Below are 26,543 nucleotides of genomic sequence, written 5' to 3'. Positions count from 1 at the left end.
AAAGAAATCGATATTTCGCCTCTGTGTTATTTTATCTGGGAAACGATCGGCGCTGATATAACCATTATAGTATCGAAAAGTTGCAAGAATATTTTTACACCTACAGATATCAGTGTCAGACTTATTTCAAGTCATTCGCATCAAGTATCTTAAGAAATTCAACATCGCCTCGTAGCTAATATTTTATAGTGATACTATATAGAGATGAACACGTGAATTTCCCGGGGCGCTCCCTATGGCGTCTTATGGAAGGGTCTCCAAAGCCTGTATAATATTAACGATTCTCCTTCCAGTGGCGCCGCTCAAATAGAAACATTCAATTCTAAGATTGTTTTAATGAGGTCCCTCTATGAAATTCTGAAAAAAACGTTTATTGTTGAGGATTTAATAAATTCTATTATAGTTGCGATCATTTTTGAGCATATATGAAAGTTTTCAGAGGAAACAGTTTCAATACACATTTTTCCAATTTAACAAAGAAAACTTACAGTCATTAAAAAAATTATTATTCATTGTTCGCCGAACGCTTTTCTTTCTTTTTCTTCTGAAAATTTTTTGATAGCGGCATTTTTCTACAGCTTTCTACAGTGTATTTGCATATTCCATTCATTTTTGAATGACTGGAAACAAATTAGAGATTTAAGAAGGAGGGAATTGACAAATTAGAGATTTTCGAAATGCGGGTATATCGCAGAATCCTTAAAGTACGTCGGACAGCTGGACTAACAAATCAAAAGATACTAAGAAGACAGCTCTTTGAAATTATTGAAAAGAAGAAAACGTCTTACTTACTTACTAATAACTGAAGGAAAGATATAGAAGGCCAAAGAAGGATTAGAAAAAGGAAAATATCTTGGCTGCTAAATATTAGACAGTGAACAGGCCTACACGATATATAGTCGTTAATACACGCCGCAAGGAATAGAGAAATTATCGTAAATATTCATTAATGGATTGCATTGAAAGAAGACGATTGTCTTTATTGTTTCATCTAGTTTTCTTCTGTTTTACCAGTTCTTGCTCACTTCAGTGTTTAATCCTTTTCATACAGAAAACTTTTAATAATATTGACGTGGTGACATCTTGAATTCAAATAACAATTGTTGACTATTAATCTTCATAAAAGTTGGAAGTTAAGTCATAGAAAGTTAATTGAGGTGTATATATTTTATTTCACATGGTTTTGTGTTAATCAAATAGCACTTTCATAATTGGAAATGACTCAAGAGGATCAATATTTCACTTCACTTGAAGCTACTATCTATGCTTTTTCGCAGTAAAGCTTTAGATGTTTGTCGTTGTTGACACTTGTATACATGCAAACAACGGCTGTACAAACTGTTATTTGATGTTCTCCATATTCTGAATGTCTCTAATTTTCCATTTGCTTCAATATAATACTCCAAATTAACTTTCAATATAATGCAAGTATTTATGACATTGGAAGTTTCCAAACATTGTTGAAAGATAAAAAAATATTTGTCTGCATTTAAATTTATGTCCTTTTATAAATAACAGTTTCTTGTTCAAGATTTTGAACTCAATGAGTATTGGTTGGTGTTAGTTAATTCTCAACATTTCAATCAATTTTGCCTTAACAAAATTCGTTAAATATAATTAAGTCATCAAATATCTTTATTTCTGTTTTCTTCTGGTTTTGGTGAGTCTCCATTTTCACCTCGCTATTTCTTCACATATAATAATAATAAACTTAAATTCTAATTGTTTTTGTGTTTGCCTGGGGTAGCCTTTTCGTATTCAATTCAAACTTACTTAGCCCTCTTCGTATTACATCCAATTGGATTTAGATGAAAAATAGTCCGGACATAGTGTTTCTGGAAACTTCCTACACAGATAGCTAATCTGGTGGAACCTAAAATTAGGTTTTAGTCGATCTGCTGATAACAGTGCCTGCAGCAACAGTACCTTATAGGCATACAGACACAACTGTTTATGAAGAACCCTGTGGATTGTGGTTGTAGGCATTTGGAGTTTCCTCGAAGCTTGACGAATTGAAGTTTTCGGATTGTGCTGGAATGTTTGCCGTATTTGCTTCACATTTTCTGGACTTGTGTTGGGTCGTCGGGTTCCACTTTTATGCAATACTGATCCGGTGCTCAGGAAACTTGTGTGCTAAGTACTGATTGAGGGTCTGGATGGTGGGTCTCTTCGGAATTTCACTTATAACTGTTCAGCGTATTGAAAAAAAAACTTCATTAATTGCAGTAATACATGCAAAAGACAGAATATAACTATCTTGTTTATGTTCGAAGTTATGAATTTTTGTTGTAAGTTGTAAAGATAATTTTTGAACACCCTATATTAATCAAATCCTAACATATAATTTAACCAATATTTTTCGTAAAATTCAAGTAGCTTATCTATATTACAAATAAAATTATTTGTATATTAATTTTGTCATTTGATATAATTTTAAGGTGTGGAGTTAACCGTCTATATTCACCAGTATTGTGGGTATATACACAATGACAGAGCACCACCTCGGGCAGAGACCGGTCTGGCGCCATTAAGGCTGCACCCCGGGGCATATTACGACCCGGTTGCCCTTTCTTGAACCCTGGGGCTATCCTCGCCTTCTCTGGTGCTTGCTAATTGACTTTCAAATGTCCAACTACGACGACGATCTTTGGATTCGTTTTCAATCGTCGCAGAGACTTTTTCTGTATTTGGTCGAAGGTCCGTGGTCGCCAGATTGTGACCAGACGGCGACAGTGGTGTATGTAATAGGATGTATATTAAATTTATATGTATATTAACAAAATTTCTACTCTTAGATATATCTATATTAACTGATTTATTTTTCGAAAAAATAGGGAAATTATATGATACGAGGATATATTGAAAAATTCTTAGCCTACTATAGAATCAAATAAAATTTCAATGTCAAAATATTTTATTTCTTCTCTTAATTGGATCCATTTATTACAGCGAACATGCAACGTCTCTAGACCTTTCAAAAAAAAATGTTTCTTCTTGCTCTGCAAACCAGACCTCCACAGCTTTTATTACTCGTTGGAAGAAAATTTACGACCTTTTAAACTTTTTTTCTGTTGAGGAGGAAAGAGATGATAGTCGGACGGAGCCAAATCTGGTGAATAAGGAGAGTGTTCTAGTAATTCAAACCCTAATTCACGAATTTTTTTCATGTCAACATGAGATTTATGTGCAGGGGCGTTGTCCTTCAAAAAAAACACCGTTGTTATGCTTTCCGCGTCTTTTCTCTTCAATTTTTTCCCGTAGAGGGGTCAATAATGTCAAATAGTAATTGTTCTACCCTTATCCAAAAAATCAATCATGATTACTCCATGGCAATCCTAAAAAACTGAAGCAAAGCTTTTCCAGCACATTTTTGGACACAAAACTTCTTGGAGAACGAGAGTGACACCATTCCATCGATTGTTGCTTTGTTTCCGGATCGTAGAAATGTACCCAAGTCTCATCCATAGTAACAATTCGGTTTAAGAAGTCTACTTCGTTTTCAAATCGAGCACAGATCGAACGCGATGCTTTTACCCTTGCACGCTTTTGGTCAACATTCAAACATTTGGGGATAAATTTTGCTGCAATTTTTCTCATGTCCAAATTGACGTGAATTATATGATGAACGCGTTCGTATGAAATATTCAGAGCTTCAGATATTCGTTTTAGCTCAATTCGACGGTCTTATATAATCATGTCTTGAACTGGCCTTCGTGATCGGACATCAACTTCAATGGAAAATTTACCTCTTTTGATGCTTGCAGTCCAATTTTTCAAGGTCGCATACCAAGGACATTGAACACCAAGGGTATTAAGCATATCTTAGTCAATCTACTTACCTCTTAACCCATTTAAATACAGGTACTTGATAATAGCTCGCTCGATACGCCAATTTTTCGATTTTCACAATTTCGGTGGACATCTTTTCTCTTTTAATTTATCGCGTAACTCTGATTTACTTTTTTGACGTCAAACTTTACACTGACACTTCAAATAAGTTATTGTTCGTTTCTATGGTAACGCAATATTTTGTTTATGCATGGAACAAGTCTAGGCTAACTAGATATCAATACATCCTCGTAAAACTAAAAATACTAAGGAAATAAGTTCACAAAAAAATAATTTTCAAGTTTTCTAAAGACTCTTGAGGACATATGTTTATTGCTAGCAATTACGTCTGCCTAGTGATCTTAATAGTGGCATGAGGAGTTCGCTTTTTTGTTCAAAATCCAGCTCCTTGAACTATCATAGAAACATTTGTATAACACATAGATGCATTTCGACTTTGGAGAAGATCTTCATTGAGCTATGATTCGCGGTCATTGAATACTATTTGGAATGGGATGTCTATATCCATAATGCTTTGCATTTTTTTATTGTTTTGTTAATTTTTTCTAGTTTTATTGATTCCAGAATCCTTAGGAGACCTGTCAGATTCTTGGACTACAATTTTTCTGACTGGTTCAGTCTGTCTGATATCAAAAGGTAGAGTGCTTACAATTATGCATGAACATTCAGTCAATCAAAATTAACAACGTGTTTATGACTCCGAGCAATGTTTGGCCATATTTAAACCGTAATAAATTAGGTTTTTTGTATCGATATGTGAAAATGGATAAATTATGGATCCGCCACTTCTCTCCGGAATCAAAACGATAATCATCTGAGTGGACTACAGCCGGTGAACCACGTCTGAAGCGACCAAAAGCACAACAGTCAGCTGGGAAGGTTATAGCTTCAAAAAGAAGATTCAATCAATAGCGGATATTACATAGAGATGTTGGATTGTTTGAATGTAAAAATCGAGGAAAAACGGCCTCATATGTCGAAGAAAAAAACCACTGTTTCACCGGTTTCACAAGTCGATGGCAACGATGATTAAATTGAACGAATTGCACGTCGAATCGCCTCTTCATCCACCGTATAGTCTAGATCTGGTCTTCAATGACTATTCTAGTATTCTCTTATCTCAAAAAAATGCTTGCCGGTAAGAAATTCAGCTCAAATGAAGAAGCAATTAGTGAAATTGAAAACTACTCGTATTTTGAGCCATCTCCATCGAGAAGTTAGAACATTGTATTGCTCTTGAAAAAGATTACATTCTAATTAAAATTGTATACTTGTAGTTAACTTTTTTATATTGAAGATTCTTAAATATTGGCATACATATTGGCTCTTCGAAATTTTTATTCTACAGACAGATTTAAACGAAACATTTGAGCGAGAAATGGCATGTGGAGATTAATGCTCATACGGTCTTGGCTTTTGACTCTATTTAGATGGAATAGGGTTTTATTATTTAAAACATGCTCGTGAAGATGAGTAATAGTTTACCCCGTACCTTTAAAATTATATGCATTTGATTCCTTTTGTATATTTTTGCACCAAAATACTACTTTGGTTGAAAGGAGGTTTCTTTGGAGTAGCTGACGGCTTCCATCATTGCAATATCTAGAGTTTGGTTAACATATCCGGAGATATATAGAATAGAATATGCGCTTCATTGCTCATTCAGAGCAGCTTGTGAAGTCTTTCTCAATAATTTCAAAAACGTTCCACAAAATTACCGTCTAGCAACGGAAAATTTCCATTCATCGATCTACGAGGACTTACTGTCGTTACGTTTTCAAAGTTTTCCATCCATCATTTCACAGAGGAGTAGATCGATTATCATTAATTTGGAAATGACGTGTAATTACTAAGCTAATCAAATCTTTTCATGGCTTCCATCATTGTTCTATTTGATGATATTTCAGCAGCATTTACCAACAAATGTTGATGCATAGAAATTAATCTACTTGTAGCTTTTGGTTTCATTAATACATCTACAAATTACATTTCTTCATCTGCCACTTTTTAATGATGTTAACTCAATTTTCCATATCATTAACTCTTATCTATAGACCAATTTATTTGAGCAACTAATTTATAGGATCTACTATACACTAAGAATAGAAGATGAGATTTATTGAGTGTAGTAGGTTGTGAATGTTATCGCATTTAGCTATCTTAATTGCATAATCAATTATAAGTCATTTAAAATTGGACATAACGACCGGCGTATCGTTATTTACAGATCCACGTATGAATGAAAGTATATAATCATTATGTCGATTGCCTGATAATCAGCTATTATTCTTCAAAGAATTCACGCCATGAAAAATTAATTGTTGAGTATTTAATACTTATTTCCGTGAGTTATACTCCTAGAAACTAACCTATTGTTATGATCAGTGTGATATTTCAAGTTCAGATTCCGAACTGTATACTCATAATTAAATTTCGGGGATTTATATGCAGAGAAATTACTTGAAATATGCGTGCATATATGGATGAATTATTGGCAAAATATGCAATTTTCGAATATATAGAAAATATTTAAAGCTGTGTTCACAATATGTCGATCGACATCAGTAGTTGCTCTAGACGGTTACGGGGATGGAAGTGAGCTATATATGGCTTTATTGAGGTGAAACTTTGTCTTAAATTCCTTATCCTTACAATAAGTCCTTTTGCCTTACTCGCTTTGCCCAGTGAATAATGGACGAAGTCCTTGGACGTCAGTCTTTAGTTCTGAATGACTACCAGATCTTCGGTTAGGTTAGGTTAGGCTATTAAATAACGGCACAAGTAATATTAACCATTATTTCAGCTTCAATGTATACCCCTCTTCCCAATGTTCGTTGTTTCTTTCAATGCAGAATTGATTCGTCGCATGTTATAGTCTTTTGTAATAAGTTTGTAATCGCATTAAAAGTGTCAATACAAATATTCTTACGAGCTTCTTGTTAAAATTTTCTATAGATTCAGTACTAATACTAAGCTGATAGTAAGACCGACTTTTTCATTCGTTTTTGACGTAAAAGGGCGACCCGAACGTACATGTGTTTCAACAAATTATAAGTTTCAGTTGCATTCTTTCCAAATTTCATGTGAAATTTCACAACAATCTACTACTTTATTTTTACGTCAATCATTTTATGCCAAAACAGCCTCTATACAAACGAAAGTCACGGCTACACTGGTTTGTCTCCGAGACGGCAGATATCGCGTTCTAAAGAATAGGCTTAAGGATAAACAACTTGACGTATTTGTACTTTTTCTGTAGCGGTGCTAGTCTCGAGACTTAAGAGTCATACTTTGTAGCTAATTTGTTTTTTCTTCCAAGATCCTAGGTTTTCCGAGTCAACGCACAAGATGACACCCTCGAACTCCGCACTTCATAGGCAAGTGCCGAGTTATACATCGTGGACACCTGTAAAGAAAGTTAAGGACCACTCAGAATAGATTTTTTCTTGACCCAGAAGGCTGCAAAGGGTTTATGCGAGGCAGTGAAAACAGTCACACACATTAAGACTTCCAGGCAACCAAGAAGAGAAGGGTGAATAGCCAACAGGCTAGCTTTTAAAAAAAGATCTCCAGAATATCCCATAGAACTCAAGGGGGAGGAAGATGCGCGCGAAACTGCAACGCATCCATATGTGGATTTATCTGAGGATAAATACTTAGAGGGACGGGATGTGTGTAATTCGTTTTTCTAATTTAAATTGCCATTTGATATAGAGAACACTGCTTGGGTCTTCTTTGCGTTCATGGAGAAATTCCATGTTGTACTTAATACTTCGACTCATACTTCTTTCTGAGATTTGTTTTTGATCCGATATTTTATATTCTTGATTCAATATTCTCTTGATTCAAAATTCTTTTTTTCAACTGAATTCACTTATCAACTGCTCGTTTTTATATTAAAATTGGAATTTCAAAAATATAAAAAAGTCGATTGTTGATGTTGATATTGATATTATGTAAATATTTATTTATATATCAAAAATGTCAGTATCAAATGAGATTTTGATTGATGTATTCTGATAAAGGAATTTGCATTTGGAGTTTTTATCACATTTTTCAATAATCCAGTTGACAGTGGCGTGATTAAGAGAATAACATATTTTCGGAAAAAAGCATCAAGTTCACGCGACCTACTCACCAAAGTAGAATAAAGGGTTTGGCTTCGCTAAGATCTTTGACACATGCTCACGGAGCTTTTGTGTTTTTTTTATTCACCAGCTTAAGTACTCCAGTTCATTGACCCCTATTTTCGTTTAAGTTTTATCAGCACCAAAAAATAAGCAAGTGAAACAATATAAAGCATTTTCTGGTTACAATCACAAATTCAATAATTTTTGGCATGAATATCTTGAGTAAATTTTTTTCATATGAATATTTCTTGAGAAGAAAATTACATGTACCTACTAACCACGAAACATCACACTCTATTATAGTATATTGTTATCAGTTAACATCTTCCTTGATAACTAAACAGTATAGTTATAGTATTAGGGATTGCGATGAATTTAATTCTGCAAAATTTTGCAGTTAAATCACTGTTTAAGACCGCTTATATTGTAATATAGATCATCGTGAGTCATGGAAAGAGCGCCCAGAATACTTTCGTGTATCCCAGTTGATTAATTGTACTGTAAATAGTTTTTAAAACTGGTCGACTTTACTGAACACCTTTTGTCGGAATTTCGGTTGCATTTAGATGTTAGATCCATGGTGTAATCTCGACTGTAAAACATGGCGGAGTCATAGTTTGTCATTAGACAGTTCAGTTTGTGAAAAGCTGAGTCTGGTTATTTTTAGGACCACATAACATTCACTTAGATACACGAAACTTGTTTTTTATTATTATTACAGTTTTTGTAATTTTTTCTAGATATAAATCAAATCATTACGATAAAATAATATCAGTTTATAATTTATATAATGAACTGAAATAGCTTTTCAACCCTTTTTTCTCTACTTCCCTTCTGCGTCAATGTTCGAGTTGATTTTTTTAATTTCAGTGAATTTATAGTTCATTATCAACATCACAAGAATATAAATACCGTAAATTAATCGTATTTTATGTGTTTTAATACATTTGTAAAAATGTTTAAAATAGTAGAATTTCTATTATTGATTGTAGCAGCTTCAGCTGTTGACTTTGAATTTATGAACAGAGAAGGTGGACCTGTTTGGGTTGGAATACAAGGAAATGCCGGTAAATCGCATTTAGCTAATGGTGGTTTCCAATTAGCTCAAGGAGAATCGGTATGAATCACTCAATTATAACAAAACTATTAGGTACGGTCTATAAAAAAACATAATTTGATTGGAACAAGCAATAAATTAGAAAATATATTTGATTTATATATTATAATTGGGACTAAATATACTTTCCAGAATTTTTATTGCAAAAAATTAATAAGAAGAGAACTTAATATATAAATTTCATTTTGCTAGGATTAAGTTTGTTGAATATGGTAGTGAAATTAGTAATGCTATCACATAATTATTATCTATGATCGTATAAAGCGTTAATGTAGGTCATAACTTGAATAGTTGGAGTTTGCAGCACGAGTCAAAGGTGACTGCTATAAGTATGTTTAATATACTTAATCTACGACAATAAATATGGAGATAACCATAAAAATTCTATACAAATTTCAGTTATAACTTCACATCATACCAGTCAACTGAATAGGATCCTTGCATACATTTTTTTAATCCTTTAAATCACATTTAGTATATTTTTCTTGAACGATATATTAGTTCATAAAAAAAAATAAATTTAAAAACCTGAACGACGTGCCAAAACGCATTTGTTGTCACATGATTGAGTGTGACGTTGTGTGACGTAGAAAGTAAGTAAACAGATTTATGTTAGTAGTTAGTTAGAAGTAAATACAGTTTAAACAGGGTTGTTGGGATTCAAAAAAACACTCGCATGTCTGTGAGTATTCAATTTTGTAGAATACAAGATGACGTACTAGTATGAAAAGTTCACGTGCAAGTCTCTCGAGAGGAAAAGCGACGAAAACAATAGTTTTAAGATTAAAAGATTTAAGATTAAGATTTAAGAAAAAGAATTAAGATTAAAATAATAATAAATAAGATTGACAATTGTTATTTTTACTGTAGCTTGAAACAGATGAAACAGAAAATTATATGATGTGGAAACTAATAAAATGCAAGAAAATTAAAAAAAAACTGTTGTTGCAACCAAATTCGACTACTAGAAAGACCGGAAAAGGACATTTCGAGAAACACCTTGTCTGCTGGCATTGAAATTACAAAAAAGCTTCAAAGCTATTATCTTTATGACTAAGTACATTTCAATAAAGTTCAAGTAAACAAATATGACGTTACTATAAGAAAGTCTTATAAGTAGTACTGCTTTTACTCCACGTATTTCAGCCGAAGTAAATAATTGATTATTAGCAAAGCACGTAGTAACAAGGATGCATCTATCTTACTCGTAGGTAGATTGACCGATCTCGCTTCGATAAATCCTATTTCGGCCATCATTTCAATTAGATTAGTCTTACAAAAAAACAAATCACACTAAACAACGAATTATCTTCACTCACAACAACAAAATGGCGTTTGAAAGGCGACAGGCGGCGACCACGTTTCAGTATATACTTACTTTCTACGTCACAACCGCAGTACCCAATAGAAACAAGTTTTTTATCACGTGTTATTATTCAAATTATCATTAATTCATATTTGCGATTTATAATATTATAAGTTATAATATAATACAAATTATTATAAATTGCAATTATTTATTGAAAATACTTACAATGGGTATTAAATCACAATCAAACATTTCTAATTGAACTGCATAGTATCAAAAATCAAAGGAAAAAATTTAAATGTAGGTGGTTAGCCTACAGCCTATCAAATAAAAACAGAAACAAATATAATGAATTTTCGAAGTAGGCAACTTGCGATTCTACATACTTTCGCAGTCAAAAAGAGATAAATATTTGAACTTGGAAGATCATTCCAAGATTCTTGACGTTTCCACCACTCAAAACTTAAACATCTTTGGAAAAGCGAACTATGCTGAGAAATAAAAATATTGATCAAACAAAAATGTTTCTTTGTTAAGTCAAAACCTTCTTAAACAACTTGATTTCGTATTTTGTGGACAGTAATTTATGTATGATAACTTAAGGTACTTCAAAATAATTAAGTAGATATTCAAAAGCGTCAAATTTTCTTCAAATTACACTCCTATTGATAATAATAATGGAGCCCTCTTTTTCAAGTAGTTTTTCAGCATTTAGCATTCAACATTCAGCATTCAGCATTCAACATTCAGCATTCTGCATTCAGCATTCAACATTCAGCATTCAGCTGTGATATGTTCTAGAACTATGATTAGACTTAGTTATGGAGGTCCAGCCAGTATGTCTTGGTGGTCTGAAAATTTCATCCAATTTATAATTTATCGCTTCGCAAATTGTTATTGTTTGTTACCATAAAGTTTGAACAATTATTATCCCCAGCATTCCCATCTCATAAGTACAGAATAATAGGCTTGATGTAATTGCTGTTAAGGCTCTTGTTTCTACCTATGTAATAACAGATTTTCATCGCTTCAAATAATGTTTGTTAAAAATATTGGTATCATGATTGCATCTGTCATCTAGATCTTCACTTCCTCTGATCAGTTTCTGCTTCAACCTGATTCTCTGTGTGATCATATACAGCCAATTCACAACTCTGTGGTTAATAAAATATTGCAAGGGATTTAGTCTTCTGTAAAGTTATAATCAAACTGAATATGTTGACTATTACCTCAAATGTGTGTGGCATTCTCAGTTATGAGTATAGCCTGCTGTCTTTTTAATATTTTTTACCTGCGGTTTTCACTTCTTATGTTACCTTGATTAAAAGGATCGTACTAAAACTAAAATCTCATATCATCCTCTACTTACCTATTTGATCATATTTATTCATCTACAAAATTTTCAGGGATCACACATAATTGAACTAATGTTTTCCAGAAAACTGTGAGTGCTCCTGAAGATTGGGCTGGTAGGTTTTGGCCGAGAACTTACTGCGACTACAATAGTAATCACTGTCTGACAGGCGACTGTGGAAACAAGATAGAATGTGCAGGAGCTGGAGGAACTCCGCCAGTTTCACTTGCCGAAATTACAATCAAAGGTTACGGTGGATTGGATTACTATGATATTTCTCTGGTAGATGGTTTCAACATACCCATCAGTGTAAGAAAAACTTATTTACCACTATTAATTGTGATTAAACAGAAATGAAAACTGTGGAATTATCATAAACTGTATTATAATATTATTTGAGGTCAGAATTGGTTTAGTATCAGAGGTAAATTTGGGAAACATCAGTTTAAAAGCGCTTCATATTTCTTCGAATCAAAGCTATATTTCTAGTTAATGTTGAAATTAAAAGTAGTACAGTAGAAAAGTTTTCAGCAAGAATAGTTTAGTATACTACTAGTGCAGAAAGATTGAGATTCCTGCAATTCGCTCAGAGCAGAGCTTTTAAAACTCTGCCCTTGTAGTGTATACTATTTTTCTTTATAGCCGATCGGAAGTCGATAATGATAATGAAAGCTGACTTTCCCAGCAATGTTTCTAATTGTATAATTAGTTTCGCTAAGTTATAGAAATTTCTCACTATCTCCTCTTCTTCAGCAGATCAGTTCAGTTCAGATCAGTTGGGATCAATTTTTTAAATGATTCTTTAATTGATAAATCTATTTCACACACGTCCCTGTTAAACTGTATCTTAGTATCATTCATCGTAAATAACCAGCGTAAATACACATGGTTTTGCTAAGGTTGTTAGAGGGGACGGATGTGCGGCTTTAGAGGCACGAATCTTCAATTGTTTGTCCCGAAAAATACGTACTTTTGACCGAAGTGCAAAGAAAATATATTTCATGATGAGTATTAGCTGGTATTTACGAAAACTTGTGTTTGATTACAAGAACGAGAAGAAAACTGCTTTTTCTTTCTTAATACTAGGTCTTTATATAACATCACTCAATATGTCGTATGACTGACACACAGATGGCGCTGCTATTATAAAATTCATATGACGTTTATGGAGTACCAACTTTCAAAAGACTATGTGTGAAATTTCATGACATTTCGATTAATCAGAAATTGCTTCTTGATGAAAAAATACTGTACAAGCTTTAAAAGTGTTATCAGAACTCGTTTGCTGAATTTTAATGTGGTCGTACAGACACCGATGATGGTGAACGTTCTGGTCGTTCAATTGAGGTGGTTACTCCAGAAAAGTCCACAAATTACGTAAGATAGCTGAAGTCGTAAATATATCAGAAGATAGTGTGTTACAATTATGAATAAACCTTTGACCATGAGAAAGCTTCTTTCAAAATGGGTGTCGCATTCACTCACAGTCGATCAAAAACAACAACGTTTTGATGATTCAGAGCAGTATTTGGCCAAGTATACACGTGAAAATCGATTTTTTGCGTCAATATGTGATAATAGATGACACATGGATCCATCACTTCACACGGAATTAGAACGAACATCATCTGAGTAGACTGCAACCGATGAACCACGTTCAAAGCGTCCAAAGGCAAATCAGTCAGCTGAGAAGGTTACGACTTCAGTATTTTGGATTGTGCATGGTATATTCATCGACTGTTTTCAAAAGGGTGATAGTGAATTGTTTGATCATTTGAATGCAAAAATAACGAAAAAACAGCTTGTTTATTGGAAACCGTATTGCTAGTGGTTTTCATGTACTTGATCTTATTCAGCGCCCGCTCTAGTTTTTTCACCGCCTCTTTAAACAATTTTTTTTTTGGTCAGAGCAAAAGTTTGAGATATTTACAATGATTATTTTACAGAATTTTACCTACGAAAAAAAATTATAATATTTTCACTATCTTTATTTGATAATAATAATAATAAAATGATTTATAAAAAAACACATTTATTTTACAACAGTACATATAAAAAAAATATATTTCCAATACCCCTAACAAGTACTTTCCATACTATTACATATTCAAATAAGCAAAAATTATATCATTTGATTAGAAGGGAACAAAAGTAACCCATCTAAAGAAACTCGCTTCTCATTTCAAGTTCTTTTTCATTATCTTTTTCATGTTAATTAGATCAGTTATTTCATGATCGATAGCCAAAATGGTCAAATCGTTGAGATGATTTTGCGTGGTTGGTTGTAAGAAGTTCTTTATTAATTTATTTCAGAGAATAGTTATTTATGCAACAAGTGAGTACGAGTGAAAAAAAGTTACTTAACTTTTAAAGTTTCATATAAAATGTTTTCTACGTCCCCAGACTTAAAAAAATTCGTCCAACTAGTTGTTCCCGTTAAAATTTTCACTGTGGAATCCATTTTGTTTTTTATTGAGAAGTCTACGTAACCCTCCGCAACTGTGTTGGATGTCCACCCACCGTGCTTCTTTAGGTAAATTCAAATATGTTGCGATAAGCGAGGGAATTTTTGAAAAGGTATTGATACCTACAACTTGGATTTTGCATTTTCCATTTCTATACTCCAAAGAAATGATCTGTTCTGACATTTGTGGGTCGTTGTTTTTTTTATAAATACCAAGTTTACCAAGTTTAATCTTTTGTCAGATATTTCACCAATAACAGTAAATCGACGTTGAACATGAGTTGGGTGCACATGGGTGCCTTTCAATTTTGAATAAGTGTTGAAGACTTTCACATTTTAGATTTAGTTTCAAAGTAAGGTAGTAACACTGTTTCTGGGAAGATGTTTGTGCCTTTTTTAGTACGCCACTCTATAAAAGAATTATATTCCTTTTAATACTATTCCATGGATTTCTCAGGGAGAAGATTCATAGTCGCTGCAGTTGCCGATTTAACAACATCTTTTGGTGTTCATTTTAAAATTTCTTCACTATTACTCTCCATCACTAATAATAATACTACACTTATTTCCTCCGCTAATTCTATCCCATTTTGTCAAAAGAATCGCCATAAATCAACATTAACATGTTTTTTAAGTCGTATATATTATACAAGACTTGAAAATAATTACTATGTTTATTAAGTTGTTCAAATCTAGTATCCAGTGCATTCAGTGTCTATTTTATAATTTTCTTTAGGATCTTTGATCGGTTCATCTCACGCTTCGTATGAAAAGTTGGTTTTCTTTCTCCTTACTCGGTATCGAGGTAAACTTATAATAAGACTCTTATTATAAGTAATAATTCATCTCTGTCTTGCTGCTTGACTTTAGGGTTGCAAAAGTTTCTTAAAGCATCCAATGAAGTCCAAGTCATCTTCAAAGCCCTATACTTAAAGAAAATAATACAATATTCTACATAATCAACACATTTCAAGAGGATAAAGTAGAACCAATAGATATAGACTGAAATAGTTAATCTTTCATTATTACAAAACCAATTGATTTTTCTCATTGGTTATGTCAATAAAGAATTAAATAATTAATGACAATGTAAATTTGTTTATTCAGATAGAACCAGTTGGAGGTACAGGAGATGGAAGTCAATACAGTTGTAAGAAATCAGCATGTGAAAGCCATCTAAACGACGATTGTCCCGAAGAACTTAAGCAATATACAGATAGTGGGGTTGTCGCATGCAAATCTGCATGTCTTACATTCAATACCGATCAATATTGTTGTAGAGGAGCTTATGGTACGCCTGATACATGTAAAAGCTCCACTTGGCCACAAGATTATCCGAAATATTTCAAGGATAGATGCCCTGATGCGTATAGTTATGCATATGATGATCATAAAAGTACATTTACTTGTAAAGCTGAAAAATACACTATAACTTTTGGACTTTAAATACTTTGGTTATGTTTTGTAATTATTTGAAATGTTATTACATATATGTTTGAAGTAAACTTGGTTCATTCATTTATTATGCATTTTTTCGCGAATTTTTTTTTTTTTTTTGATAAAACGGACATTTAGAATTTGGAGGAAATAATACAATTTCTAAAGGAGTTGAGGAATACGGGCAGCGTGCAAATGATCTCGTTGTAATGACTGGAAGCCTACTAAGATGATGCGCAAACAATTATAATTAATATAAGGTTTTTAGAGACGTCAACTCAAATGTACCGTCTTTCATTTATATCCTTCGTAGATATATACTCAGGTTATGTTAATATCTATTGAAACTTGAAAGTGAGTACAGTTATTGATATTTTACATAACTAATAATATGTAATCTTATCTCTTTTTACGTTTTTCGTATTGCACGCAAATATTTCCTTTAAATAGAAATAAATTTATATTATCATGTTAATAAGACCAATTATTTTGTAACTATTATTGTAGAAATAATCTAAATGGATTACAAAAATAATGTTTAGACTGGTTAGTCATCCAGCCGTATATAAATATTGTTGAAATTATTTAAAAGAGTTGTTTATTTAATGATTGAAATACTAAAATATGAGAATGAAAAATACCCAGAAACTGTTTATATATAACTCTATTCGTAAAGTAGGTACGGGGTTAATAAAAAACGTAAAGAGATCGGTCAAGTATTATTGACTATATTCAACAGAACATAACCTAAAGCTGAATGCAATAAGACTGAAGTTTTGCTGTTTTGTTCTTAGAGACATAGAGAAAATTTGCAACAGAATGTAAAATTGGAGTTGGGCAGTGAGACATTGGGGATAAAACAATTTACTAAGAACTACGAACTAATTCTAGATGTGGACTTGAGGTTTAGAGAATATTTCAAGATACTTTTGCAGAAAGGTGATGCTAAAATGAAACTCTTATATATGAACCTACTGTAATGTTGTTTATTATCCTTGTCTTAACATGACATCGAAAAATCTTAGGTACGACGCCGGTTCCTGACGTAATTACTGTGACTATTTCCACATTTTCGCTATGACACATCTCAATTGCGAAATCAGCGTATTTGTCCGGTTTCTCCTGGTGTTTGTTGAGAACATTATGAGTGTTCGGTATAGTTACATCGATAAGAAGGACTGAATTGAATCTTCCATTAACCACCAGAGTAGTAGAGTCTAAAATTGTCATTTTTGAGCACCTTCTATGGCTTTATACGTATTGAGAAGACCGAACTTGTTGGCCAGTTTCTTGTGGATGATGTTGCACACTTCGTTATGTCGGTGTAGATAGTCTAATATTAGCTAACACACTACAAGCAGATGTTATATGTTAAATGGTATCTGGAAAGAGACTACCGCTAGTAAGCCAGCTGTTTGAAGCTTCTTTGTCTACATTCAGCTGGTTGAGGTCGTGTAGTGGCTTTCGTAACCATTGTTACAGCTTCTCGTTGTCCAATACTATATTTAAGTCGAATTCTGGTAATGCGCCGTAGTAATCCTTATAAGTTGGTGTAGGGTTGGGGTTTCTGATTTCCTATGAAAGAATTCACGTAATTTTATAACCTGTCGAGAGTGCAGGTAAAGAAGATCGATCAAGCCTATCCCACCCTCTATTCGAGGTAATGTTGTTCTAATAGTGGATGACTTCGGGTGATGGTTGTTGTTCTTCGTGATTATTATCCGTGTCTGAATACCCTCTAGCTCTGTTTTAGACCACTTAAGTGCCTGCATTTAATTCGGACTTCATAAATGACTTCACTCTTTCAGTGTATTGATCCTGGATTGTAGCTTTTGCCTCGTTGTAGTCTAGTAACTTAGCCTGCTATATTATTAATATGAGTCTGTTGTTATTTGATTATTTTTAGTTCAGAAGGAATCAGCGCATGAATACCGAAAACTTGTCAATGATTTTATGCGATCTTCTTCAAATTTTCAACCCGAAAATTTTGTTTATATTCTTCATTGGAATACAAAATATCTTATGACTTTTTACGATAAAGTTAATATTTTTAGAGATATGAATTTTTAAAGGTTCGAAAAATATATTAAAAAATAAAATAAAATACAAATAATATATTCTTTTTACTTCTCCATACATAGATTTAGAAAAAATTTATTATTTATACCCTTCAATATCGCTGCATTGGCCTCTCTGTGTCCTGGAACATTATTTATTATAAGAGAGGAATGTTATTGAGAATTAAATAGTCTACAAATTGATTTTAATAAATTTTACAAAAGATATTTAAGCATGAATTATATCGTCACCCAACATAGGCTCTCATAAGAAAATGCTAACGGCACCTATCCCACAATCTACCCAAAGACTTTTTGAAGTTTTCCTGTATGTTTTTTCACTTGGATTTGAGCTGACTGCCTATAAACACAGAAGTACAAAATTATGTCAACAAACCATTACACACAAACATTTTTTTATAAACTATAGGTAATATAGTAACAAATATTATTTACCTGTCACAAAATTAATCAAAAAACTGTGTAACATACATTTTCATTTTAATTGTCTCCATATTTTCTATTTTAGTAATTAATATTTTTAAAAAGCTACTTCGAGCTATCAAATTTATTGTTAATATAATCAAAATTACTTTTTCATCAGTTTCTATTATTTTTTTGTCATTATCATGATCATTTATGCATTTATGTTAACAATAATAAGATATAATGGTGATTTAAGCGCACGAAATTAACAGTTAGAAGCAGGTGTATACAATGATTTTTTTCAAATTTCTGTTAGATATATTATCAACTATTGTATAAAGAGTTGAAAAAAAATATCATTTATATTTTATTTATTTTTAATAACATATTTTTCATGGGTCAAAAGTACCCAAATTCGAGATTTTCCGAAAATTCATATCTATAAAAATATTAACTTAAATATAAAAATAACAATTCCTTGCAACCATTTAAACAATTTCGGTTTAAACAATATATATTAACTGTTCTATAAGCACCGGTGCTTATATATACATTAACGTTTTCGTAGTGGTATTGTGGCTAAATTAAACCAAAGTGTACTAACTTTAATATATTTCCAAGCTTTCGATTACCTATGTATTCATTATCAGGAAATTAATTAGTTAATAATTGCGGGGCTTAGTTGTTTCTTTAAAAAAATCATTAAATTCATCAAATCCACAAATAAATATTCAAATTGACACTCGATAGAAATATTAAGCTTATTGATTATATACAAAATGAATGTATTAATGACAGAGTTAAGTTTGACTGGATAATGATGGGATTGAGCGTTGAGAAAACGATTGGTGTGAGTGGGTTTGCGATAGACGGATTGAGAGGAGTCTCGCGGACAAAGTTTGTTGCTGGACATACTTAGATACTTACCAAAAAATGTGAGACCTTCTAAAGTATACTAAGCTTCCGGAAGACATTGTATTCATCTTGAAGGTTGTACTTGAGATTGTGAGGGAAACTTATGTCACACATACACATAATTGAATGTCTTGGCAAGTAAAACGAGTTCAAAATACTCTCTAACACTCGATGTCCATGTCATTTATCAGCCATATTCTTTCGATTTGGATAAGACGTTTTGTTCTGATTGCGATATCTAACTCAATTTTAGTAAAATAATGATAATTTTAGATAATTTCTCCTTTATGGAAATCGTGCAACGTGCAACGAAGAGAAATTGAGTACTAACAATAGATGATATGAAAAAGGAAGAAAATTATACTAATGTTTGGGATCTTGGACAGATGATTTCAATATAAAGATGGATCGTAACTTATTTTAATTAGATTGAATAATTGAACATTCCAAATCCAATAGATATTTGTCATTTTTCTTGCGTAATCACCACAGGAAACAGGAAACAGATACATAATCATTTTCGCTTGTTCATCCAAAATAGTGCCATAAAGAATATTAAATGGATAAATAATAGAAAAGGGTTCGCTGTATTGATTTATCACTTCATATACTCACAGAAAGAAGTATAGAAATTTTTTATACGATTATTGATCAATTTCCTCTTAACGAATACTATAAATAATATAAATAATGAAATAAAATCGTATAACTCAATTTTTTGTGCCTATATGTGCCATTTAAAATTGACGAATAAATTTCCGAATTATCCAATTTTCTGGTGCTCTCAACAACCGGCCTATTTTAACCCCTTCCTAGCTACAATTCGCGATAATGCTCAGCTTATGCGAAAAATGCATATTTTAAGTGTATAAATAACCTGAAAAATGTTTTATATTCATACAACTAATGACAATGTTTCAAATAGTAGGTTTACTGGTACTGTTTGCAGCAGTATCAGCTGTAGACTTTCAATTTACAAATAAAGAAGGTGGAGCTGTTTGGGTTGGAATACAAGGCAATCCTGGTCATTCTCATTTATCTAATGGTGGTTTCAAACTGGCTCAAGGAGCATCGGTAAGATTTTCTCTTTAATAGAATACAGTGTGTTTGATAGGTCGATAAATACCTCTATATTTTTTTAATTTTTTGCAAAACCATAAGAAATGATGTGTAATATATGGTATCATAAAATTTCTAGGTTACATGATCTTTAATTAGAATTCAGCACTGATGATTTACTTCAAAAATCTGTTCAATTATGCGATCTTTTGGACTACATATTTAAAAAAAAGGCATTAGCACGTTAGCTAATTGGTGGATATGATGTTTACGTAATATATCATACGAGGTATAGTTGCGAAGACGTTCGATGCCTACAACACTTTAACCATGCTGGATTCGAGTGGGGAAAAATGATTACGTAAAATATTATATAGAATATAGTTGTATTTAATGCGTTCGGATGCTATTAACACTTTTTGCATAGTTCGAAGATTATCCGAAAATTTTCGAGCTATCTAATTTTTGGCCTCCCTCTTCTCAATGGATTTTTCACCTTAACATTCAAAACTTTTTTTTAGCATTAGAGAGCTTCCTATACTTTGAATATGTCCAAATCATTGGGTTATTCGAGCCTTGTTGAAACGAACAATATCTTGGATTTGAAGGATGTTGCTTGTTTCCGAGTTATATCGGATTTTCTATTCGTCTCCCACGCCTCCATATATTCTCCTCCAAATATTGAATTGAATTTTTTAATCTAGCTTTGTTATACTCTGTCAGCTCCCGCATTTTACCAACGTATGAGACTATCGAGCGAAGAAGATGATGTCTAGCTTGTATTCGCTCCTTGATGGATGTTGAGAAATTTGCATTGTGGTCTATCAGATTTCCAATGTACTTAAAGGTAGTTACCGCTTTGAAGGTTCTGTTTTTTATTGCAAGGTCTACTGCGCTGGAAGTTTTATCTCCAGAAGCTGCTTCTTCATTTTTATTAGTTATGAGTTCGACTTCGCTAGCTCTCTTCTTCTATATCTTCGAACAACTCCACCAGTCTAGTTTTGCTTCTTACTATAACTGCGATATCATCAGCATAGGCACATATTTGTGTTAAATATTGTACTGCGCTGACAGAGTGAAGAGTAATTATAAATAGTATTGCTGATAATCCATTATCTTTCCTCACCCCTTTAATAATCTTGAATTGGTTTCTTAGTTGGTTATTTATTTTGCTTTGGAATCTTCCATAGACTTAATTACCAAGTTTCTCAGCTTTCTAGGCACTTCCAGATATTCCAGTGTGGCTGTCACTTCGAATCTGTTGGTGTTATCAAAGACTTTTTCAAAGTCAAGGAATAGTATGTGGATATCAATGTCATTTTTCAATTTCGTAATATAAAGGTGAGTGTAGGTATATCTTAGGTATCATCTGAGAAAATCTGTTCATCATCTTGATCTATGGGCTCACTTTCTTTTCCATTAAGTAGATCTTGGAAACACTGTGCCAAAATTTAATATATTACTTCTTCATTAGTTATTATTCCATAGCCTGTATTTCTACACGCATTTGTTTTAGGTCGAAAAGCTTTTTTCATTTCATTCACTGCAGCGGGAAATTTTTCTTGTCCATTTCTTCACGAAGTTCATTCTCCGGTTCTTCCTCTAAATATGCAGTTGAGATATACAAGAGTTCAAACACACAATTGTTATTGAATTAATATTTTCCAGAAAACTGTGAGTGCTTCTGAAAATTGGGCTGGCCGATTTTGGGGGAGGACATATTGCGATGATGGTAGTAACCACTGTCTGACAGGAGATTGCGGGAATAAAGTAGAATGCGCAGGTGCCGGAGGGACTCCGCCAGTTTCCCTGGCTGAAATTACACTCAAAGGTAGCGGTGGATTAGACTTTTATGATATTTCGTTGGTTGACGGTTTCAACATACCGATTAGCGTAAGTAATTTTACAAAATTAAATAATAAATAAATAGTGAGCAAAGTAGTTTCACTTTTCAATAATGGAAGGAGTGAGTTTAATAACCTATAAAAGTGAAGCTCCATACTTCCATCTTTATTACACCCCCACTTAGCAACCTCTTTTTCACCCTGACACCTACGGTTTAATTTGACATAACGATGCGTGCAAGAATGAAAAAGGGGTAGGCTGCGCCGTTATAACGACTAGACTTCCAATAAATTCATCTGTAATCCCACAAATCTACAGCATTGACGTAGGAGAACTATTTAGTACAGTACAAGCCATCAATGTCTTCATCTCTTCCTATAATCTCGTTGCAATATATTTATATAGACTCATTAGCTTCAAGTTACTCTAGGCAAGACTTGAACCAAATCTGTAGTGCATTTTATTGGTACCGCCTCAAACGCTGACAGAAAATATCAGTTTTTGTCATTCACGTCTAAAATGGTTACAATTTTTTTATAATAAATTGTCCTTAGCATAAATTATTTTCGCGGAGTCACCTTCGGAAGTTGGTTGATAGCTAAATCTTATAAAATGTCACGCAAATGTGTTAATTCTCCCGACTTATTTTGATATATTGGGTAATTATACATCTAAAAGCCAAAAAAAGGCTAGCACACCTTTAATTAAGGAGGACTATCGTGTATTTTTCACCCTGAATATTCGCAACTAGGATAAATAGTGGGAGCCATACATCTGCTGTGTCTTATGTCATAGAAATTTAACCGGTTGGTTCAATGGAAAATATTCAGCAAACGCTTCTCGAGGAAATCAAAATATACGGTGAAATACGTGGAGCTGTCTTCTGTATCAAAAAACATTGGAAGAAGTATATTCAAACAGTTTCAAAAACGAAGAAATGAAAATAGAAATTTACAACTCTTATCAGTTCTCAAGCACCGTATTCGAATAACCAATTGGTGCTTAATGATCTCATGAGATATTTGGATTAGCCGAAAGAAAAAGCTGAAGTGTTAAGTTCAAGACTGGAACAGTGGAAGCTGCTTAAGATGGGAGTTAAAGTTATCGTGTACTGTAAACGTTATAGTTCATATGTTGGGTTGTTTCCTGAAGACTTAGTGTCCGGTAATTACATTGAGGGTTTGTTAATGTTGAAACTACGTTATGGACACAGGTCAGAGGAATGGAGACCTTTCATTGATTGCTTAAAGTCAATTCTAAAGGCTGTACTCCTCTATTTTGAATGAAATGTGATTTTCAACAAAGTATTTTTTTACTTATTCTTTTCTTTGTTTTCATATAATTTAATAATAAAATTCTTGTCAATCAGAAATAATATCGTTGGAATTGTTGCTAAAGCCTGGTAATAATCGAGCGTATAGTAGATCCACAGATCACTCGTTTTATATTTCTTCTATTTAATTGCAGAAGAACTTACATTCCAAGCAAAACTTTTGAAAATGCGTTTCCAAGATCTTTTTCTATATAACTATTAAGAATACAAGTCAAATCTAAAGACGATAATATGAATGAAAGTAGGAAAAATAAAGATTTTGTTGTTTGTTTTGAATTTCTAGATAGAACCATCTGGAGGTCAAGGCGACGGCAGTCAATACAGTTGTAAGAAATCAGCATGTGGTAAATATCTAAACGACGAATGTCCCGAACAACTTAAACTAAATACAGATAAAGGCGTAGTAGCTTGCAAATCTGCATGTCTTGCATTCAATTCCGATGAATATTGTTGTAGAGGAGCTCACGGTACACCTGATACATGTAAAAGCTCCTCATGGCCACGAGATTATCCGAAATATTTCAAGGACAGATGCCCTGATGCGTATAGTTATGCATATGATGATCATAAAAGTACATTTACTTGTAAAGCCCAAAAATATATTATTACCTTTGGATTGTGAATACCAAAATCAAGTAAATATGTTAATATTTCATTTGTAGTTTCTATAAGTATCAAATAAAAATCGGTTACTGCTTTTACAATTTATTATTAACAATGTTCTCATATTTTCCTCAATTATTCTCATCGGGTTATATTGTTATAACAATTTGAAATAAGATTTCGCGAATTTGCGCGAATTATATCAAGGTAGCGATCAGTGAGATTCATTGGTGAAGTTCAGGAAGTATACAAAGGTAAAGAGACGATAATGACTTGGAAGCTTATTAAGTAAAACACGAAAATAACAAGATATCGTTTATAGAACTGAATAAATGGAAACGAATATCGAAAGTATATCAATAAATGGAAACTATTCTAGTTAAACCCAAACAGAAAAACACTAATAACACAAATAACCAGAGATCAACAAAATTGTAAAAACGTATAGAAGGAAAACGGAACAAATAGATGGATAGAAGTATAACAGCAAAAGTTTCGATCAAGAAGTAGAGAATTTCAAGTAAAATGGAGGAATAGACGTAAACGATTGATCCGACTGGAACTCAAAAAGAATTAGAGCAAATCCGGAACATTACGAAACAGAAAAATTCTACAAAAAACGAATTAACGATTTATCAGAAAAATTCACAACACAGATAGATAGAGAGTAAGGAAGAAATGACTCAACCAAATGAAAAAACTTTGAAGTAATTGCCATCGAAACAAATGGATAAAACGCAAGTTTCACTTCAGTCGTAGGTTTGTCAACCATCTTGGATATATCAAAAGATGTAGCAATAATTTGATGTTTGAATCAGGATGAATGTCAATTTCAAGTTTTTATTGGTAATTAATGAATATATGAATACCATTCTGATTGACATCTTAGAGTGTTATTCAGTTGAGGTTCTTGGAACTTACATGGTAAACGAAATCGTATCAGTAAATAGATATTCCAATTATTAAAAATGGCTGACAATTTGAGATAGTGGCTACAGTTTTTAACCATCTTTGTATATTTGTCTAACTTTTGCCAAACGTTGTTCCATGCTTCTAGTAATTGAATCTAAAACATGCTTATTGGATAGAACTTTCCACACCTCTTCAGCAGTTTAAATGTGATAATTTTTTGTACCCACCCATTACATTCATTCTAGAGTTCTGATGTCTTAGATAATGCAGATTTTATAGACCATTCATAACCATTCTGTGTTTTGATTCTTAATCTGTTTGTTATAGTTCTAGATAGTGTAAAATCTACGTCACTCGCATCAGAATCGATTTATTCTGCCCGTTTCAGGTACATCTCAAAGTTTTTTTTTACCAAGGTAAGAATAGACGTGAAGGATAGATTTCATTGAAATCCATAAAATTACAAAAATAGAAAATTATACAAAAAACGAATAGATGAAGACAGCAACAAAAAAAAGAACTGAATTGGTATAGATAAATCATAATAATGGGGGTAGCTAGAGAAAATTGAATACACCAAATGAAGAAACCGCAAGGGAAACTTAGAAGAAATTGAAGGGGATGACATTATACATTGGAAAAATTGAGTGAAACCGGAAAATTAGGAAATTTAAGTTCAGCCGTAGTTGTTTAACTATCAAAAGCATTAGATACATGAAAGTATAAAGCAATAACTGAAGTTTGATTCAGAATGAATGCCAATATCGAGTCTTAGTAACATCAATGGTTTATTTTGAATACCATTTGGATTTACATCCTCAAGAATGAAGTTTTAAGTGTTATTTGGTACAATATGAAGATGTGTAGCATTCTAATTTCATAAAAAAATGCGTTATTATGCTCTCATCTTATAAGCCATATTAAGACTCTCACGAGACTTCTTCTAGATGCTCCGAGTCTTGATAAGAGGAGGCGGAAGGAGTGTTAGCAATCCACACTCTCGATTTATTCTATATCAATTCTCTACCTATCCGATCCCACGCGTCATTCATTTTATTATCATCTTCACGTCGTTTGACTCGTGCCCGAAAAACCTATACGAGGCGGTGCAACAGAGAGGCAAGGCAAAGGAAGTGGAGAATCTGGATCGGAGTTGATATCAATTACATCGAACGTTATCGACACTCTGGAGATTCACGTCCTGGCGCCCAAAAAAATGACTATAGAATGACAGTGAGGCGAGGCGAGTGAAAGCACGTTCCATCGAGCAGCTTTAGTTAGTATAATAGAAGCATAAAACAAAAGTATTTTTGTTCTTAAATTTGGGTAATCGTGTTTTCTGTCAACTCAACAATCAGAAATTTAGGAGTGACTATAGTTGATAGCTTTTAACTTTAACTATTGTTGAGCAGTAGATTATTAAATGAACAGATAGATCTTAAGTAAACTAAAACAACAACTTTATATTATCTGAATCTTTTCATATTCGTTAAGCAAGTAACATAGAAGAGGCATGATCTGAAAGAATCAATTAAAGCAATCTGATATATCTTTAATTAAAATCTCTGAAGTATAGTGAATGGTAGCGTTTCAATTTCAATCTGATAGACAGTGGGATATATTTTTTTTAAACATAAGGTGTAAGTTACAATCATTTTAAAATCACTGCTAGACAGGTGAAAGTCGGTTTTGATATTTTGTTTATACAGTATGAGCCTAAAATAACGACGCAT

The 26,543-nt window shown here is 32.8% G+C and overlaps 2 protein-coding genes across 3 annotated transcripts in view; both read left to right on the top strand.

Annotated features, from left to right (window-relative positions):
* LOC130896306 (uncharacterized) overlaps positions 1-15,728 on the top strand; it is a 36,645-nt gene extending 20,917 nt beyond the window's left edge. Inside the window, exons 1-3 of one of the 2 annotated variants that reach the window (XM_057804311.1) lie at positions 8,874-9,096; positions 11,844-12,068; positions 15,331-15,728. In XM_057804311.1, coding sequence (XP_057660294.1) covers positions 8,911-9,096; positions 11,844-12,068; positions 15,331-15,669 — 750 coding nt within the window. In that variant the 5' untranslated portion in view covers positions 8,874-8,910 and the 3' untranslated portion in view covers positions 15,670-15,728. Of the gene's footprint in view, positions 1-8,873; positions 9,097-11,843; positions 12,069-15,330 lie in introns of those variants that run through there. The other variant, XM_057804312.1, reaches the window with a different exon arrangement.
* A 4,224-nt stretch (positions 15,729-19,952) lies between these two features.
* Positions 19,953-23,999, top strand: LOC130896308 (uncharacterized). Its single transcript, XM_057804314.1, has 3 exons — positions 19,953-20,132; positions 21,786-22,010; positions 23,579-23,999. The coding sequence occupies exons 1-3, from the start codon at positions 19,965-19,967 to the stop codon at positions 23,915-23,917; spliced, it is 732 nt and encodes a 243-aa protein (XP_057660297.1). The 5' UTR covers positions 19,953-19,964; the 3' UTR covers positions 23,918-23,999.
* The last annotated feature ends 2,544 nt before the right edge of the window (positions 24,000-26,543 follow it).

This window comes from Diorhabda carinulata, chromosome 7 (genome assembly GCF_026250575.1).
Source record: "Diorhabda carinulata isolate Delta chromosome 7, icDioCari1.1, whole genome shotgun sequence".
NCBI lineage: Eukaryota > Metazoa > Arthropoda > Insecta > Coleoptera > Chrysomelidae > Diorhabda > Diorhabda carinulata.
This window is presented reverse-complemented; position numbering and strand designations above follow the sequence as displayed.